The sequence below is a fragment of the Contarinia nasturtii genome, unplaced genomic scaffold (assembly GCF_009176525.2).
Source record: "Contarinia nasturtii isolate CC-2019 unplaced genomic scaffold, AAFC_CNas_1.1 Cnas_scaffold_1964, whole genome shotgun sequence".
Taxonomy (NCBI): Eukaryota; Metazoa; Arthropoda; class Insecta; order Diptera; family Cecidomyiidae; genus Contarinia; species Contarinia nasturtii.
In genome coordinates, this window is record NW_022199294.1 from 997631 (window position 1) to 1017946 (window position 20316).

General features: G+C 36.3%; 1 protein-coding gene across 3 annotated transcripts in view; it reads right to left on the reverse strand.

The window, feature by feature from the left end:
• The window catches only part of LOC116347631 (protein similar), a 60601-nt gene that overhangs the window by 34506 nt on the left and 5779 nt on the right, over positions 1–20316 (reverse strand). For all 3 annotated transcript variants that reach the window (XM_031778310.1, XM_031778312.1, XM_031778313.1), the window contains exons 3-8: positions 19398–19585; positions 19048–19214; positions 18767–18961; positions 18511–18680; positions 18268–18374; positions 4862–5003 (exon numbers count right to left, since the gene is read on the reverse strand). In XM_031778310.1, coding sequence (XP_031634170.1) covers positions 4862–5003; positions 18268–18374; positions 18511–18680; positions 18767–18961; positions 19048–19214; positions 19398–19585 — 969 coding nt within the window. The remainder of the gene's footprint in view (positions 1–4861; positions 5004–18267; positions 18375–18510; positions 18681–18766; positions 18962–19047; positions 19215–19397; positions 19586–20316) is intronic.

The following is a 20316-nucleotide window of genomic DNA, read 5'->3' on the forward strand; positions in this document are numbered from 1 at the left end:
AGTACCAGCGAATAAACAGGATCTTAAATTAATGTTGATCTAATATTCAAAGTTATTTATAATCAGTATGCTAACGAAGTCAATTCGATTCGTGTCAATTTGAAAAACTGCGTGCCATCCATCTTCCACTCCTCTCTGCTCATAATGAATTTCAAATTAATTAATCTGATTAATTTGTTTAATGTATATACACAACGAGATAAAAAAAATTTAACGAGCTCATGCGAATGCAAAAAAGATGAGCGAAAAGTTAATCAAAGTTTATTCAAATATGAATAACAAAATGTAATCTCGTTATCGATTAAAAAACGCAAAAACTTTGAGGATTTTTGGATTTTTGGATTTTCGTCTCATCTTTTGCTCGCAAAATATTCACCATTGGCATTTTATATCCGATGAGCATCATTTTGATGAAATCGCAGTGAATTCAATGAGTTATAAAATTTCGAAAAGTGGTAAGCAACGACAAAAAAAAAACACTGCCATTAAGATTTGTGTGAGAAGTTTTTCGTTTCGGGATAGAGTGAGTGAGAGCGAGAGAAAAAAAACTAAGCTAATAAAGTAATTGCAAGCATTTTATTATACTTGACATTTTATGGCAATCGTTCATCAGGCGATCTTGAGCTAAGCGTTGTGAAATTTATGGCACAGTACGCGGTCACCATTGCTAAAAAGCCAACGAAATGAAATTAATGTGCAGAAATAAAATGGCATATCTCGAGCGTATTCACGTTCAAATCGGTTTCCATACCCGCTCACACCACCTTTTCGTTCGCACTCCCGGTGTGTGTGTGTGTGCTCGTGCGTATGTATATGCTTGTTCTCTTCGGAATTTTGCCCTGTTTTCGATGGATTTAAGAATTAACGACGATTACGCGCAATTGACGGTGAACCGTTATTTCCCATACGGAAAACAATTATAGAGCGAGCGAAAAGAAAAAAAACTTCAAGAAAAACGAAGAAAACCAAATACAGAACACGAAATGGAATGCGATCGAAATGAAAAGCACGCAGCTATAGTGATATGTTTTGTGTTTTAATTGTATTCGTTCTCCGTTTCTATGCATAACCAGCACCAGAAAGGAATATTTTCACAATAATTATTGCATGGCCAATAACCGTTGGGGCATTCTTTGGAGTGCATTGAATCGCGTTGTGTACCGACTACATCATTTTATTCATTCCGTTTTTTCTTTTTATACGCTTTTTTCGCTTTAACTCGACGAGTTTTTTTCGCCTTTGTTGGTTCGTTTTCACATCAGTTTCAAACATTCCGTGCTTCTAAGAACTGGTCGTTTGTTCGAAACTATTCTTTTTTTAGTTGTGAGTTGACAGGACGCGTTTACGTAATATACATGTGCTTGGAGACGCAACACATAATGAAAATAACAAGCGTCGCACAATGAACAGGGAGCAAAGGAACCAAAAAAGCAAGGGCAAAAAAAAGAAGAAAAAAAATATTTCACATACACACATACACACAGATGTGCAGTGGCAAAAGAATTTAACGTAAAAATAATAACAGTTGTTCAACGGTTCAATTGACTATCAATGAGGAAACTAATTTTCTAGCTCGACGTTGTCTCGCAGAGTACACTGCTGCTATTATTGAATGGCGCGAACAATGAACCATTGTGCCAACGAACAAAAGTGAACGAATATCAACTAGAGACAACATACAACAGCATGACACTTTCTCTAATATTTTTTTCTGTTGCTTTTCTTCTGATTCTGCAACTGTGTGCGCCCTTTTTTGCCCCCCGCGCCCGTCTTAAACGCCAAAGCAAAGAGTGAGCTCGCAATTTTTATTCTTTATTTTTGTGTCTCTTTCCATTGAACGTGATACAACTAGCCGGCGTGTGAATAGCGAACGATAACGATGACGACTACTTTTGTGTAGTCAATATCAGTTTTTAGCTTTTATTGTTTCTTTCTTTTTCCCTATCTGTCTCTTTTCTATAATCTAATTTATACTCTTTTTTTTTCATCGCTCGAGCTCGACTCATAGTTTTGTTCAGCATCTCTCTCTCTCTTTCCTTTTTCACGATGTATATGTTATTGTTCCGATGCATCGAGTTAAAGTTCTCTTCATGTATCATTGCGATCGGTTTTGACAAAAGGAGCTGAAAACATTTAGCTTTTCTCTTCTTCACAATCTAACAATGGCAAACATATTACGTATCAACGCAACGGTTATTTTTGCATTTTGACGCATTCGCTGCAATGAATTTAATTTTTATGAGGTTGAAGACCTCGGAGCGATGCTGCACATAAATTCATGGATTTTACACAAATGTATTTTTACAATTCCGAATGCAATTGGATTGACTAAGCCAATTCGATTTGATTAGACGCGATCATCAGCTTTATGCCAAAAAAACCGTTCTTTTTTATTTTCGCTTCACAAAAATATCATTTTGATATGGTTCTTTTTTTCATTTATGAGTTTAAAATACGATGACCGACTCAAAACGAATTTGAGTCGAGAGAAAATGAGTGTAAAAGAGCGAGAGAGATAGTTGAGAAAGCGAGACGTATTATGATTCGCATTTCTTCGGATTAATGCTGCGGAAGTAATTGCATCGATGATGAACGAAACAAAAAAAAACTGAAATTGAATTGGTTGCCGCCATAAAAAATCATGTTATTTAAGCTCTTCCGTTAAATTAAAATGTTAATGCATCGCTTCACTCGATATGGCATTTCATTGTTTCCTCCTGGTGTGCTTTTTGTTACTTCATCGAAAATGTCAAAACGATATTGATCGGATCGAACAACGATGAAAAGAAGACGAGAAGAAAAAAATTAAACTTTTAAAAAGTATAATTTCGTTATTGTTCGCCACCATACCGGAGAGCATTGTCCCGTTTCTAATAATCGCTTTTTATGTGCGAAGGATACATAAAATCACATGGATTTCATCGATTCCTCTTCGGTTGTATCTTCATTCTTGTTCGTTCTCTCGCTGGTGTCGTTTCGTTCACAAAAGTATCGAAACGACCAAACGACGAATCAAAAGACATTCGAGCAAAAACAGAATTTTGCTGACATTACTGATGAGCAACACAGCAGAGAGCAGAAGAAGAATCTCGTTTTGTAGCATTCTACAAAGGTGACGGGATCATTTCTTATTGGCCTTTTATTTTCCATTTTTTTAAAGCATTTTCTATGGTGCACTTTAAACCCATAAAAATTGGTATTCCATTTCATATCCCAGCGTCTGTCAGTATTGCCTTCGGTGTTGCTCTCGACAATTGGCTCTAAACTTAAGTTTTAGTGGTGAACATCTTACGTTGCACATTCGAACACATACGCACACTCACACAATGTGTCGTTTCAATCGAATCAAAACATCACAAAGTGAAAGAATGTGTTTTTGCTATTGCCACCAAACCCAAAAGAAATGTAAAATAATCATTGCGATGCGATTCTTTTTTGTCGTGTTGGTCGGTCGCCAATATGAAAAATCCAGCTAGTGAACAGCTTAACTAGACTTGAATGTCTAACACCAGCTTTGTGCCACACACACACACATGATGGCGGTTTATCTTTATAAAATTGTGAATTGCGAGCGCACAAAGTGTGAGTAGATGTGTTCGTTTCATTCGAGATTTTTGGTTTTTGTCTGTGCATTTCCATGCAATGCATTTCCTTTCTTTTTTTTCTATATTGTTTGTGCGCCACAGATCCCGCACCACAAGTCGAATTAAGTGAAAATGAACTGAACGCGGTGACGGTGGCGTCCAGCGAGAAGACGAAGAGTAAAAATGAAAGAGAGTGAGAGAGAACGAACGAAGGAATAAGAAAATGTACAGCTTTTCAAATTACAATTGAAACGTTCAACCGACAAATACGATTTATCAAGATTCGGAAAATTGTTCACACGAGAAAAATAAATACCATTTTAATTTTACTTCGGACAATGTGGACGATTGCATTTTATAAACCATGTCGGTGGCCCGATTTCATTCGCTTTTTTCTCTCTCTTTTTCTTGCTACCCCACCCACCCACATTCCTGTACGCCTTCCGTCGTCGCCCTCTCTTTATTTACACATTGCGTGCGAAGAAAAGTTTTTATTCTTGTTTGCTTTTGGGGTCTTTGTTTGCAATTGCATGCGATTTCCGCTGGAAGTGTTGTCTATTCGCACCGGGTGGTTTGTATAACCATCTTGCTATTGCCGCGTTCACTTTATCACGAAATTAGCACATTGAATGTTGTAGGAGAGAGAGAAAACCAAATAATAAAAAACAAAGAAAAAAACACACACACACAACAAACGAAGTGACGGTATATCATTGTCTAGTTAAGACAACAAAAGTTAACAAATTGCGATGGCTTTCCGATTAAAATTTACGATGCGAATGGTTCTTGTTTTTCGTTGACTTTAATCAGCGTTGTGCTGGTGTTGTGGCTCCAAAGTTTTTGTTGTAATTACAACAGGATACAACCATAAACAAACATTTATATATATTTTTTCACTCTGTAGCAATTTGGAATATTCAATATTCCGTATATCGATTCGATTCGATTGAATGGATGTAATACGACCTGCTTCCGTTTATAATTATTTCATCTTGTTTTGAATGAAATTCAGTTTCCTTTTGGCGTTTGTACACGACACTGTAATCGTTTACTACTTCCGAAAATAAAAAATAATTGACATTTATCCTCGTGTCTTCCCGCACGTTTTATGTTCACATTAAATTTGAAATAATTGACCAACAGCAAAAGAATTTACTACATGTAGGTAGTTAAAATGTAATGCGATCGCGAGCGATTAATATGACGCAAATGAGCGCGCGCGCGATAATGTTCGATTTTCACGAGATAACAATTGAGAAATGATAATATGTACTTACCTTATGACATAATTAACGCAAACGACACTCTGTGGCTTCTGTTTATCATAAACGAGCGTTGCTTGTGTGACACACCAGCAATATCCTCCGTTACGTCCCAAGAAACGATAGCGTTGAGTTTCCGTTTGACCTTTGTTTATGACTATTTGAAAAAGACAAAATAACATACATCAAATAAGCAACGACAATGAATAACATTTCGGAATAATTGGATTTTTTTCTTCTTCATCATGTGTTTTTTTTTCTTACTGCCAATAATAAAAATTAATGAGAAATGGAAGTAAAAACGGTGAATGGGAAATATATATATGGAAAAAAAAACAACAAGAACTGTTCATTCTACGGAAATCGTCTAGCAGAAGGGACATGCATTCGTCCCAAAGCGTTCAATGTTTGAAAAGCTTTTAAGAGTCAACAAGCAAAAGGCGAAAAATTAAAGAGAATAAGGAAAAAAACAACAGCGATGACAACAACAACAACTGATGAAAAAAGCAACATGCATTGCGTTGAGTTGACGATCAAGATTGCCAATGTTTCATAGATCAAATGACTAATTTGCTGATTGTTCAATTTTCATCCACTTTGGCTATGAAACATAAAAGCATTCCAATGTTTTCAGTCAGTCGTTTGTACCGCAAATGCGACGATTGCAAAACTTGATGACTCAAATTTTTACCCATTTTTCAAATGGTGCGAGCTGCTCTCTCTTTCTCTCTCTCCATCCGAAAAATACAAATGCATTTGCTGCAAGTATTTTATGTGTATTTGTTTTAGTGTTTAGTGCCTTTTGCTCTCCCTCTTGTCGTTTCATGACAACGGCGACTTTTCTGTCGTGGTTTATGTTGTGTTTGGTTTTTTTTTTACTCGAAATTTCAAAAAAAAGTTCTGCGTTAATATCTCTTATCTTGATAATGCGTTCACTGACATATCCACACACACCGAGAAAGAAAGATATGCACAAACACAAATGCAGTTGAATGACGAGCAGCAGCAACGTGCTGCAGTCAAACCATTCAATGTTTGCAATGGCATAATGCTTCGCAAGTGCAATGCACATATTTCTATAATGTTTGCGACGAGAAAATGCAACTACGATCGCAAATGGAAAAATAAAAAAAAATCTAAAGCAAAAGAAAAAAATCGGAGCAAACTTACAAAAAAATGCCAATGCAACCAAATATGAACGAACACACTCACGCATTCACTAAATGCTTAATTTGATTCGATGCAGAAGTGTTTTTTCTTTCATATATTTTTTTTTCGTGTGTTCGTCATTGTTGCCGTTTTCATTCTTTTCGTCATTTACTCGTTCGTCATACATTTTTCATGTGCGCTCTAGCTTGCATTCATGTGCAATTGCATGCATTTTGCACCCCGACCATCGCCCCCATTTACAGAGTGTGCTCGAATGCAACGGATGTTCGATGCGAGCGCGGCGACAAAAGAGGATATGAAATAAGTTGAAAACTAAGGAATGTATAAATATTTTTATAAGATAAATGAACCGACATCGGGCGAAAATGAAAATGAACTCCAAATTACATGTCATCGCGCGCGCGTTTATCAGACTGCCAAATGCCATCGAATGATGGTGGCAACGATTTTGTCGCTCATTCCATTTTCTATCGGTGTGTTGTTGATTTTTTTTCTATCGTTCAAATCGACAGAGAGAAAGAGAACCATTGCTCCACTTAAAACACACACATGCACATATACATACGCTTGAGAAACATTTTGACGATTTTTTTCCTTGTTTCGGTCTCACGATTATTTTACATTTGCACAACTGATTCGCTTTCACACCCCGAGCATTTGTAGAATGAGCGAAACAACAGAACAAAAAAATATAATAATAATATGGAAAAGTTACATGGTGCAGGAAAAAAAGGAGGTTCACACCCCAAAACAAATGCAATAATATCGTACAGAAGAAGGAAAAAAAATCGCACATTGCGAGAAATAACGCAACAAAACTCTTTACCATTTTCATTTTCATTATATATTATAAACATTTTTGCCACCACTCTAAACTTGGTGCTCTCATTCGATTGCTTGTTGGCACATTGGCGAAGCATTGACTTTATGAACAATGGAAATGAGACACTCGGCGAGGCAGAGAGGTAGAGAGAGGCGAGAGAATTTGTTGAAATTTTACGGCAAATGAATGGCAAAAGTGCATGCTGAAGCGAAAAATATCACAAATGTATGCACATTTTGAACGCAGATACCTTCTATTTTTCCATCTATTTTTCATGCTTCACTCGTATTTTGTTATGAAATTAAGCATTGGGATTGTTTAGATTGTTCGTTTCTCTATGGTTGTGTTTTTTTTTTTCTCGCAATTTGTCCACGTTATCTTGTCTGTATCTGTATCGTTTCGGTTTGCATTGAAAATTATGACGGTTTATATGCATTTTGTCATTTATTTGCAGTAACGCTTTATTACCATTTGCCAACCGTATACAGTAAATGATGAACTGGAGCGATTTAAAGTGAGCACGAGCATGAAAGTGCCGGAGACGAGCCAAGAAATCATTTTCTCTTCGGGATATTTTTTTAACTCACTCTACTTTTATCTCTCTCGCTCTCTCTCTCTCTCTCTATCTATCGCGTCACTTGTTCAAATCTATATTTTGTTTGACAACGTGCGAGCATGTATGCATTGCATGTGTATGTGCTAGACTGCGACAGAGTTTCACGTTAGTGCTAAAGGTATTTTAATTTAATGCATTTTATTTTACGCTTCCATGCTCATTCATACTTCTCGTTCGACTGCTTACCGCCAACAGAACATTGGAATGTATATTGTATATGTACACACACACACAGTGATTTTCAACATTTTTCTTCAGCAATTTTTCTTCACTTGTCGTTTTCTGGTTAAATGTCGAACGGGCAAAGTCAGTGACTGAAGGGAAAATATGTATTTTATATCGAAACACAACACATTTATATGCTGAAAACAATTTCCCACAATTGAATTGATAAAACATTTAGATTTCATTTGTTTTTCTTCGTTTGTTCTCCGCATTTTCCATTTCGTCGGAGCGCGAACACTCTCTTTCTCTATTGCTCTCGCTCTCTCCTGTCCGTTCTTCTGCTTGCTTTCAAATCTCTCGATTATTTTATTCTGTAAAATATATTCTATTCGATGTGTATAAATATAACAAACATAAAATGTAAGCTGATGTGTTTCGTTCCGTTATGGGGAAGCATGTAACCGACAGGAAGATATGAGTAATGAAAGATATGGAAAATATTGCCAATTCAATTTGATGTGTTTGTACATTCGTTCCGTACGCAGATTACAAAGCTGCACGAAAGAAAGAAAGAAAGCAAAGAATGAAAACTAGAGAGAGAGAGAGAGAGCTAGCGAAAACAATGCTAAAGGCTTTTGCTTTCATTCTTTTGCTGTACTTCTTTGAATAAATGATATGAAATATCCTTGGTTGGCAGCATTTTTTCGTCATCATCATCGTCGTCGTCGTCTTGTTATTTTGTAATGCTTATTCATGTATCAGGCAATATCTTGGCCAATGCACTATTTGCTATGTCTTGTTGTACTGTTTACATTTGCGTCGTCGTCGTTTTGAATTGGTTGATGTGCGAGCGCTTGCTCGTCCCGCTCGTTTGCCCACCTACCTGCAATTGCATGTTTTTCGTTCATAACATGAAAACAAATGATAATATTTGAAGTTGGAATAATATTTAGTTTTTGATGAACGCTCGAAATTAAATAATGACCCGCCAACAGCGAACAACTGAATACCATGAAAACAACTAAATTATCATATGTATACAGATATCAATGGTGAATTATAACTCATATAATCGACTTGCATTTTGTTTTCATTATATTCAACAAATAGATGTATCCCTCGCATTCGGTCGAATTGGAAAGTAGAAAAAAAGAGCCGCCGGTTGTTAAGAGAGAGAAAGACGTTAAAGGTACTCAAAATTCATTGAATTCGATGAATCTCAATTATTCATTTGAATTCAAGTCATAAATTTGCTCATCCGATCGAGACTGTGAACCATTAAGAAAACCTGACAGGTTGCCTGCCAGTCCATTCCCAGTAAAATGGCATCCACTTTTTTGTGTGCTAATGTGAATATGTGAGTGTGTGTGTGTGTATGGTTGCCGCTTGGAAAATTTATTTCGCTATAAAACATGGAAGCGCATTAGAACACATTCCGGGTGCAAAAAACCGATTAAATTTTGCCGGTTTCGGGTCGGAAACCTTAAACAATTTCAATTCACTTGACCATAAAAACCGAACTAATTTTAAATCAAATAGAGAAAAGAGAAAACTTCAATGCAAACACAAATCCGAAGCAAGACACAGTCTTGCAGAGAGAAAAAGAGCAAGAGAGAGAGTCAAAGAGTGACTTCACCATTTGGCAAAAGCCACAAAATCAGTGTGGTCTTTCGACCACAGCGAGTGAGCTTAGCAAAAATGAATGTTCACTTTGAAGCACACAAAGTGTCCATCGTTCAGCATACAAATTTGAGCATTTCGAAATCGCAACGCGAAGACGGAAAACGTAAACCATATCGCACGAAATATTAGAATTTTGAGGTATAAATAGTTGAATTTATGAGCGCAGAGTGCAGCAACATCCACCAACATCACCAGTGGCTGCATCATCATCAGGGCGACAAATGTGTTACCACTGATACTTTGGCAATATGGTGAAGTGATGTTGCTCTCTGAATGTCAATGGAGGATGTTTGTGCTTGTGTGTTTCCTTTAAGAAGGTGAATTGCTTCATGGTCGTTCATGATCTTCGTTTCGTTTCTTTTTTCATTCTCATTGAATGAGCGCGCTCGGATTTACCAATGCATTTTTGTGAGTTACTTGAACCGGATCGCATCATTTTGCCAATCGTTTTCCATTTTCAATCCGCTTTTTTTTTCGGGTGTAACTTTTGAAGCATTACTTTTGTCACTTTACGCTATATTGTTGCGTATTGTTGTCATTCGTTTACTTGGGTGCCAGTGATTTAATTTTTATTTTTGCTTTATGTTGGAATGTCGTAATAATTTTTACTGCACACACTGATGCTGGGGGTGATGTGCAAAAGATAACTTTTCAATGAACTTTTCATTCGATGGTTCAGTGTTAAAATGTGCGCCCGTCGCTGCAAATGTTATTGCGATATATATATTCTTTTAGTGAACAAAACAAAGAGAGAGAGAGAGAGAGAAACAACAATGCAGAGCAGATAAATGCAAAAGCTCAATCTCTATACTCCAATTTCAGATTTTTATTATTCCCAATTTTATTTCGTTTTCGCCTTGCTCGTTCGCATGCAACGCATAAGTTACAAGGATATGCAATCCGTCTCAAAGTTCAAACGAACCACAACCAAACTGTGAATGGCATGAAAAAAACAAACAAATACACAGCGACCACACAAAAATATACCACACCACCGGTCTGTGCAATGTTGATGTTGATGTCAAAAGAAAAAGACATGCAATAACAAAAAAATATATACACAAACGCAAATAAAAACAACAAACAAAAATAACAATAACACTAAAGAATAATCTTGTGTATCTGTTCTGTTCGTTGGTTTTATTTATATATAGATTTTGTTTCGTTGTAGCTGCTGGAATGCGTTCAACCACATTCGAAATATGTGTGTGTGTGTATTATATGTTGATCAGAGTGAAATGCACACATCGCATACATATTTTAAATGGCAGACAAACTGGTACAAATGCACGCTAAAAGAAAAAGTCTAGTGAAGAAAAACTAGCATGGAAAATGAATGCAAGTGAACAAAAAAACCAACAACAACACGAACGGAATAGGAAAAAAAACTTGCATAGAATGATGTTGAGCTGGATGGGGTCAATGTGCTTGCATGCACAAAGCCACCTACCTTCAGCCGTTTTGTTCGGTGTGTGATTGCCGTCATCGACTTGCTTTACATAACTGTTTTCAAGGATGTTTGGATGAAAATGCACCCGATATGCAATGCAACGGAATTCCCGTCACTCCACGTCTCCATTTCTTCCGTTTCACATCACTGTGTGAACGTGTGCATTGGCGATAAAGAGAGAGAACGTAGAAACGAGTGCAAGCGAGTACAATTCTATTATCCAATGCTATGCACAATCGTTAAGCGTGCTCAAAGTCGTTTTGTAATAAGTTCGTAAACGTTACTCAGTTTATTTCGAATGAAAACAAAAACCAAAACGAAAACACATGCACACAAATGGAAAACCCAATAGAACGAAAAAAATGCAACGAAGAAAATGAAAATATGCTGGAATTTCGTTTGAAAATCCATACATAAATTATACATAGAAGCGAATCTACCACAGCCAAAGCTTTTATGAATGATCAAATGTCCTTGTGCTACTCTCGCTCGCTACCGTCTTTTTTTTGTCCATCACCACACGATGCAATGAGTGTCGATTGGCACGTCGGCAATGTGATAAAAGGGCACGAAAATCCTTGATTTTAAATCATGAGAATGAATGCACAGAGAAGAAAGTTGTTGCAGGTGGAAGGCCTTTGACTTTGATGAGCCACCCATCAATTCATACTTTTCAATGAAATCACCATTGTAATTAATTTGCTGAGCTTAAGCATATTTTATTTGCGGTTCTCACTATTTACCATCGGTAAACCACGATTGCATTCTTGTAAAGAATGAACTTATTTTTGAAGAGACTTGAATGGATTTATATCGAATGAGCTCCTTTTTATTTGAAACCGTATACAGCAGGCGGTTCAATTTGTATTGCTTCTCCTTCACTTTTATTACTTCATGATAATAATGTAATCCAAACATTGTTAGAAGGTTATTTCATTCATTCTGACGTTTTCTCTCTCTTTCTCTTCCTCTTCTCCGGCAATCGCATTATGCTTTCCTACAGCCAAAGCGAACCCCGCAAAAATCAAAATCCTCTGGTATTCAGGAAATCCACGATTAAAAGCAGAACACAAGAAAACAGATTCGACAAAATGCGATTTTATTATTGGATTTGTGCAAACGGGGCGTTAAGTAAATATTTATAAGTTGATAAAAACCATATTTTCATCGCCATTGTCGTGAGAGAGAACAGTTGCAGCGATTTCTTACGTCGGCAATATGCGTTTGCCACTTGCCATCACTTTCTGATAGTAAAATCATGAACGAGTGGAGTCAAAGAAGACCAAATATTTGCAATGATTCTTCATTCATTTAATAGACTTAATCGAGATATAAAGTTGTTTGGCATTGTATACAAACACGTATGGGGTTCTCAAGCGGTTTTTGTTCCATCTCTCCCCCGATCTCCGTCGCTATGAAATGTATTCAACCTTTCAAAGCGGCACTAATCATCTCAGCATACGATAATTACAGGATAAATTGTGATAATAAATTCGTAGTCGTAGTATCATAGTAAATTGAGTTGATCAAAGTAAAATTATGACTAAGATGATGTACTTTACACGAGAAATGGTCTTGAGTGTCGAAGCGAAGACGTTGTGAATTTTGAATTTGTGATTTTCGATGGAAAGGGGCATATGGTTTTTCGCACATTTGTTGCATAATCATGTATCTGTTGTCTGGAATGAAATGTGTGCGCGCGTGTATGCTTGTGCTTTTTGGAAAGACAGAGACGTTTTTGTATCGAATGCAAGTATTCATGAAATGTAATGAAATTAGTTAAAATCATATTTTTCACTCGATAAATTCGGTCTCTGTCTGAAGAGCAACGCTTCGCTTATTATTATGTTGGCAAACAGAATGTGAACTGGCTGTACTTGCTGTGACTCCATTTATTTTCATATTTAGTGTATTTGGGGATGTGGTTTTTGTTCGTTTTTTTTTTCTTATTTTGTTTTCGTCATTTGAAGTCAAAAAAGCATTGGCATTTTGATTGAACTTTTGAACCAATTTAAATTTTATGATTTCGAAGGAAATGAGCTCTTGATTAAGTAAATTCCGGCATTAGTTCTGGCCACTCGGAGCGTTCATATTTATGCACATATCAAAATATGGAAAATTTGAATGAGCGCAGAGTGGGTTGTGTGTGTGTGTGTGGGTTTTTTTTGGTTTGGCTATGAAATTCGAGCACGAAATATCCATATTAAATTGGAATATTTATTATGAAAATTAAAAACGCTGCATGACACGAAGCGCACACAAAAATAATTGCTTTGAAATGATGTACAAAACATTTACACAGAGAGAACGAGAGAGAGTTTGTATGCATTTTTTGGCTCTCAGTTGCTCGTTCGTTGTCGTCCATTCAGTAAATATAGCTTCTTCTGCTTATAGTTCATATTTCCCAGAGCTAATCTGTACTTAATATTTTGATAAAATATTCAACAAGCTTTCACATTCAATTCGTTCAAGATTAACCAAAGATTATTCGGTGTAACACTTTTCGTTTTGTTTGTGCTCCTTTTTTTATTTTCTTGTGCTTGTTGTTGATGTCGTTGGGATTGCATCTGAAGATTACATAGCCATAGGATTGGGGCGCTTGATTTGATATGTTTACTAGAATGAACGGAGAGTGCATTGCACCGTTGCAGTTAAAATATGCTGACGCTTAATTAAGTGCTCGTAAAAACCGAAAACAGTGGCGTTCGAAAAAGAAAAAGAGAGGGAGAGAGTGAGAGAGAGTTATGGTGCAACGGCACAGAGAGCCAGCTCAAAATATTATTTAACGTTAACAACGATTTTCCATTTCAACCATTACAGTTGTTCTCTGCTATCGTTCGACTCACAAAACGGAACACAAACGAGCCAATGTGTATTAATATCATAAAATATGTATATGACCGGTTTCAAGAGCCATGCATTTCAATTTATACAAATTTGATTATAATCCAATGATCATCGTCCGATTACCAATGTGCGCACACTATCTTTCACATGGTTTTCCCTCTTTTGCGTTCATTTTCATTTCCTTTTTCCACCAGCTCCATTGCTCGCGCGCCATTTTTTTTATGTGCTGCAACGCAGCAAATGGTCGGGAAAAATGTGCAATGTCCAAGTCGAGGTTGCTGGTTCTGGCTGTAAATCTCGAACTCACTCAATCGTCGGGTTGTTTTTTAACCACGAAGACGATGACAGCAACATAAAACGGTCGCTCCGTTGCCATTTGATTTGATATTTGCAATTTATGACGCATTTTTTATTTATTCATATCAAAAATAATAATAATAATAATATAAATCATAATTCTTTTGGAAATGAAACGAAAAGCGCAAAATGAACATTTCACACGGGGGATAATAAATGCATTGAGAGAGTTTTACACACAATGTATTTTTGTAAGTCATTTGTAATCCAATGTCGTAAACTATACGATTTTCTTCCCATTTCACTGCACCATTTCGCATGTTTCATTCATGCGATGTATTTGTTTTTTGCCCCCAAACCCTCTAACAATATTTCTTCTTTTTTTTCACTCTGTGCCAATGTGCGTGTGTGTGCAAGGATTTAATGCTCACCCAAGTGATGCATATTTTTTGTTTATCTTCATTCAGTAAGATTTCTCATTTATGAAAATGGGTTTTTAAAGAGTTTTCTTTAACAATCCGCCAGTAATAAAGTTCGGTGCAAATGACTTTTTGAAGCAGATTAACCCGTTCAGTGCTTTTTACACTAATCCATACTTTTGTTTTGTCATTTTTTGTTCGCTTTTCAAAGAGCATCCAAATACGGTTTCATTTTGGCAGTATTATGAAATGACATCCGTACAATTGTATCATATGCATTTTATGTACTAATGAGAATTGCTCACGCAATGATCGTGAGCACACTAAATGTCAACATTTGCTACTGCGATGACGATGACGACGGCAGCAACCTTTGTTTCAATTCTTATTGGATGCTATGGCGTGATTTTCCATTAACTATTCTATTTCGTCGTTAGAATAACTAATGCGCGAAATGAATTACCAGAAATACAGGTTCATATGATTAGTAATTTACGATAAAAAAAGACGTTGTAGCAGTCAGTGATGATGGAGAAGTGAATAAAAACGACTTGAGTGTACTTTTCAAAAGGTGAACGCAACTCAAGCTCTGCTATCATGCGGCTTATAGTGTTGGTGTGTTTTATGTGTATCCGTTTCGGTGTGCATGACACATAAAACAAAAACTTGCTCCCTTTTATTATTATTATTATTATTTTTTCAACGATTTTATTGCATCAACAAATTAACAAAGAATTCAGCGATCGGCGAGTATATTTTTGGAGGAGTGGTGTGACGTGGATGCCAGAGAAGGCGAAAATAAGAGAGAGAGCGAGAACCAAATATTTGAAACATAATTTCTATCAGTTTGTCAGTACAAATAAACCGTTTTTCGTTGAGCGAATGCGTGTATGCTTGCACGAACGAAGTGTCGGGTGTTCGTTACACACTTCCACTTCATGTTTATATGCTCGTTGCGATAATAAATTTTTTATGTCAAGAGATCTTTAGTTCGGTTGTATTTTGTATTTTTGTTTCTCTCTCACTCTATCTCTCTCACTAAAAACTGATGCGCGTTAGCTTTTTTTCTCTTTTTGTATTTTATTTTGTTTGTTTTGTTGCTTTGCAATGTGTTTGCATGAAGGTGATAAGGTCTTTAATCCTTTACATGCTGTACGATTTCGTTCATTGTTTAGCAAATCTCTTATACTTCTTTTGTGCAAATGCGTATTTTTTCTCTCTTTCACCTTCTTTTTCGACTATAGTGCAAAGTTTTTTTTTTCAATCTTATTGCATCTTTGGATGTTGTTTGGTTTGGTTCGCAACGGTGGAAAAAAACCGTCCTCGAAAAAACCGTTTCCTTTTGGTCTGCATAAACACCTTTGGTGTATAGTAAGCTAAATAGTAAATATAATAATAGTACAACAACGAGCCAGTCATCCAAGTGAATGCTGAATGGCAAACACCATTCTTCGAATGCACGAATAAGAAAAAGGTTAATAAATTATGCGAAATGCATTTCATGTTTATAAAATTATAAAATGGCGTGAAAGATGTAAATGAACTTCTTACACGGCACATCGCGCAGCCAAATAAAACACATGGATTGACTGACGATGCCGACGTCGCCAGAGCAGAAGCAGAAGTGACGATAAGACGGCGGCGGTGGCGATGTAAAATGCAAGTGAAAATCATCTGGGCTGATTACAGAAAATTCAGAAAAAGCTGAAATAACACAGCACAAAGTGAGATTCAAAGTAAAGATAATATAGGTACATTATTGCCACTTCGGTTTGAGTGCTTTTGTTGTGGGTGGGTGGGCTGTGCATGTGTTTGTGTGTGTGTGTTGAAATCCGTATGTTTTCGATGCAAAAATATAAAACCACACTTCGGGCACGAAACTTATCAGACAAGACTTTACATTGTCCTTATATGCAGATTTTCTGGGTCGATAAGGATTCAAATATATCGTTTACGAGCGAACAAAATCACCCAATGTGTGTGTGCGTGCGCGCGTATGTCTCGGGTATTATATTATACGGAAAAACCACAAAATCAACGAGAAAATACAACGATCGAGACGAAACTATAAATTTTCATCCGACAAATATTTTCGGTGATGTATTCAGAGCATTATACGTACACATGCATACACTCCATTTGAGTCTAAACTGGCATTACCTATTTCGTTATGTCGCATATTCAACGAGTAGGAAGAAGAAGAAGACGCCAAACTTTGCTATTCACAGATGCAACTCAGCATTTAATGCAAGCCATTTTAAATTTATTATTTTATCGGAACAATAGCATTGCTTATCTTTGGCGTATGGAGGGAAAGACGGAGAGAGATAGAGTGTGAAATTATTTTTACGCATCACAGTGTGCTACTAATAAAATTCGTAACAATTTGGCTAAATGGGAATATATCTGTGGGAGTGTGCAGGAGCGCGTGCAAATTTTACATGAGAGTGAGAGAATAAATAGAATAGTATAGTTGAATGGTTTACGAAAAATGGGAAGTGTCGATGTCATGGCGTTCACTTAAGCAGAACATTTTAATTGAATTTGGCAAACGGATGACACTTTGGATTTTGCTTACACAAAAGAAACCGTAGTCATTCACTATTTTTGGAGTCAAACCAGAAGAATAAAAACCTCAAACTTTACGCACTCAGATCGCAATATTCGATTGTATTGTTTGTTTTGGCGCAAATTCTCACTTTGGTGGAAAGTTAATTTTAGAGAACTTGAAATTGTTCCCACGACAACGGCAACAAAATGATTTTGTTCCATTTGAAATCACCGCAAGCCAAATTGATTGCCCCATGATTTCGATTCGATGCTCAATTATTATTGCAATATCGTTGAGTTGAAATGTGCTGGCACTTTTTGGTGGCCAGCGAAAGGAGGAGTGTGTGTGTCTCAATGTTTTTGCAGAAGTTTGCCGAACAAGCAGAAATGTTAATTTCATTTTCGCTTCCGATGCACAAATTTTGTTGTTGCACAAACTTTAGACGATTTAGCTTGTCGAGTGAAAAAATGATATGAAATTAAATCCTCAAGCATCGAAAATTAATGAAATCAACAAGTTTTTCCGCTCGACACCAAACTTGCAGCGTGCACGCTCAAAACCTCCGAACCGCATGAACAGCACCAATGAAACCGAAGTCGAAATCGAAGCATCATCAGCAATTGCAGTTGGTGTGGTGCACATAGCACCAAAATGCCATTAGTTCACTAAACTTTGAAAATATCGTAATTTGAGATCTAAAGAACGGGAGCGCATTAAAATTTACATAAATTAATGTTTATAAACTAGTGCGATTTGAAAGTTTTTCTTTTACTTTGATTCACTTTAACTACAGCTACTGGTGGCGCTTCTGCACTGCACCGAACACACAGTAATTAATCGATAAAGTGGAAGAAGGAAGGATATGGTAGTAGAATGTTACTTGACAGCATGTTACAAACTTTCTTTTTAATTAATGTTCGAATCAAAGTTTTTCCACCGATCGCCGGAATCGTTATTTTCTTTCGACGTTAGTCATCGTCGTTATTTTCTTATTCTTTCTCATTTGTTCGATTTTTCGTGTGTGTGTGTGTGTATTTCTTTTTTGTTGTTGTTGTTTCGCTGTTGGTGTGAAAAGAGCAAATAGATTTTCAATCTGCACGAGAATATAGTGAACAAGTCAAATAATTGTGAAAAATGTACTGTGTGTGAGGTAAATAAAACCACAACCCACTACCGGCAGAGAGAGAGATACGGAGAACGAGTGAAAATTCAAACGCGCTCTGGGTATTTGGTGGCGTAACACATTAATTTCAAAACAAATATGTTTATAAAGAAACATTTCCAGCAATTTAAGTTTGAAAAGGTGAATGGAACATTTGGATGTATTGTAAGTGCTTTCTAATTGGATTCGAGCAAATCATGAGAAATAGATATAGTATAACACGAAGGTAATTACTTACCATTTTTAAATGCAACCATTAGTGCTTCGGAATCGACGCTGTGATGGTACTCGTACAATGATTTATCCAATAAATCAGATGGTTTATATCCCAAAATTGGCAGCATTCTGCAAACATCAATCGAAATAAAAAGTAAAATTTTATTTTGTGAAATCAATTAATTTTAATTGGGGATTCCATCCCACCGGTCTTTTGATTTTTTTTTATAATTTTGACAAAAGTATAGAGAAAAAAGTAACGTACTTGTCATCGACGTATGAGAATTTCATATTTAATGAATGTTTCGATAGAAATGTTTTCGAATCCAATGGCACCTCAATGTTCGATGGATGTGGTATTAAACGGGCAATTCCAATGAATTGGTGATGATTTTTTGCTTTATCCAATACAATATGACCCTCAATGTTAATGACCTGCAATTGTCAGAATTAGATTGGTTTCATTTTTTTTGTTATTACTCCCAAACATAAAACTGGAAACGGTTAATTGAATGACATACCTTGTAGGTTGCACTCTTTATGTTAACGCTGCGACCACGGCTCGTCAACGTGCACTTGATACGAATCGAAACATTGCGATAAGATGATTCGGAATTTTTCTTGTGGTCCTCTGCATGCGCTTTCAAAATATCGCGCAATTCATTGTGATCGCATTGATGAGTGTAATCCCAAATTGGGTTTCCAAGGATCTCAATCTGTAGGAATAAATTCAAATAGACACAAATATATCGATAAATCTCAGTCAAAATAAAACACTTGAGATAATATCGCCCCCACATACCTGATGAATGCCAATATATTCGTGAATATTCTCTGATACATATATAACATCACCATCGGTCGAGAGCATAATCAAGAAGCCGTCAAGAGCTTTCATTACAACATTTTCGTCAATGTTGTTGAGTAGTTGATCTTCAACCTTTTGTTTTGCTGCATCCTCAAATTTAACTACACCGACACAAAGAGAGAAGAGGAGAGAGAGGCGGATAGAAAAAAAAATGAACAAATGCAATAATAAATGCAAATACCGTATAATTCATGAATTCTCTGCCAGCCAGACAGACATGTCTGCAGACAGACAAGAGTTGTGTTTACGTATTTCAATGAAATTAATCAGAATGTCTAACTCACATAATTGCAGCATGTCTTCGATTTTCAATGTAGCAATTGCCAAACGCATCACGGATGATTTATCAAGATTTTCCAATTCATCTTTTCGTACCGGCAACGTTTCACCAAGCTCCGTGAAAATTTCCGTTTCGCGAGACCGACGACATCTGGCCGCATCACGAGACTTCTCCTTGCGCTTCTCGTTGTTCCTGTTTTCACAACAAAGAAAAATAAACGAACAAAAAATTAGCTTGAAATAAATTACAGTCTCAATGTAACATTTATTCTCATTTTGGAGCAAATTTCAATTTCAGTTTCAACGGGTAATCAATGAAACATTTGCCAAATTTATCATTCCGCTCTAAATGGGTCGTGGTATGGAGTTTCTAAATAAAATCGTATTCGTTTTACTTGAATGGTGCGCTTATCAACAGTTTTGACTGGCAAACCATCTGCCATGTGAGCTTTATTAATTTTAATAGCGCGGTTTTGTTATGACTAAACAAATGCTATTTACATCTTTCGATATCTTTATGAATGCCGCATTTTCGGATATCAACAGAACAAAAATGACTCATTTATTGTTCGCATCAAGCTCATTTTTCAAATAAGCACATTGTCACAATGAACATTATTTTTGACAAATTCCTTCGATTTAAGCTATATTTCAGCTGTTATTGCTGTGTGCTATTAACAAATAATTATTAAATTTTCGTATCAGAGTTTCATCGATCCGACTCACGAAATTTATCAACACACTTTATCGTTAAATAATTTTATCGAGTCAAGATGAAATGTTGTTGTTGACTGTTTCTTTTGCTGCAAAAACTGTTGGGCAATTCCCATTATCACAATTAAACTTGTCTGCTTTATCACAGATATTCAAAGGTGAGAATAGATTGATTTTATCAATTTTTTATTTTTTGGAAAAATGGTAATT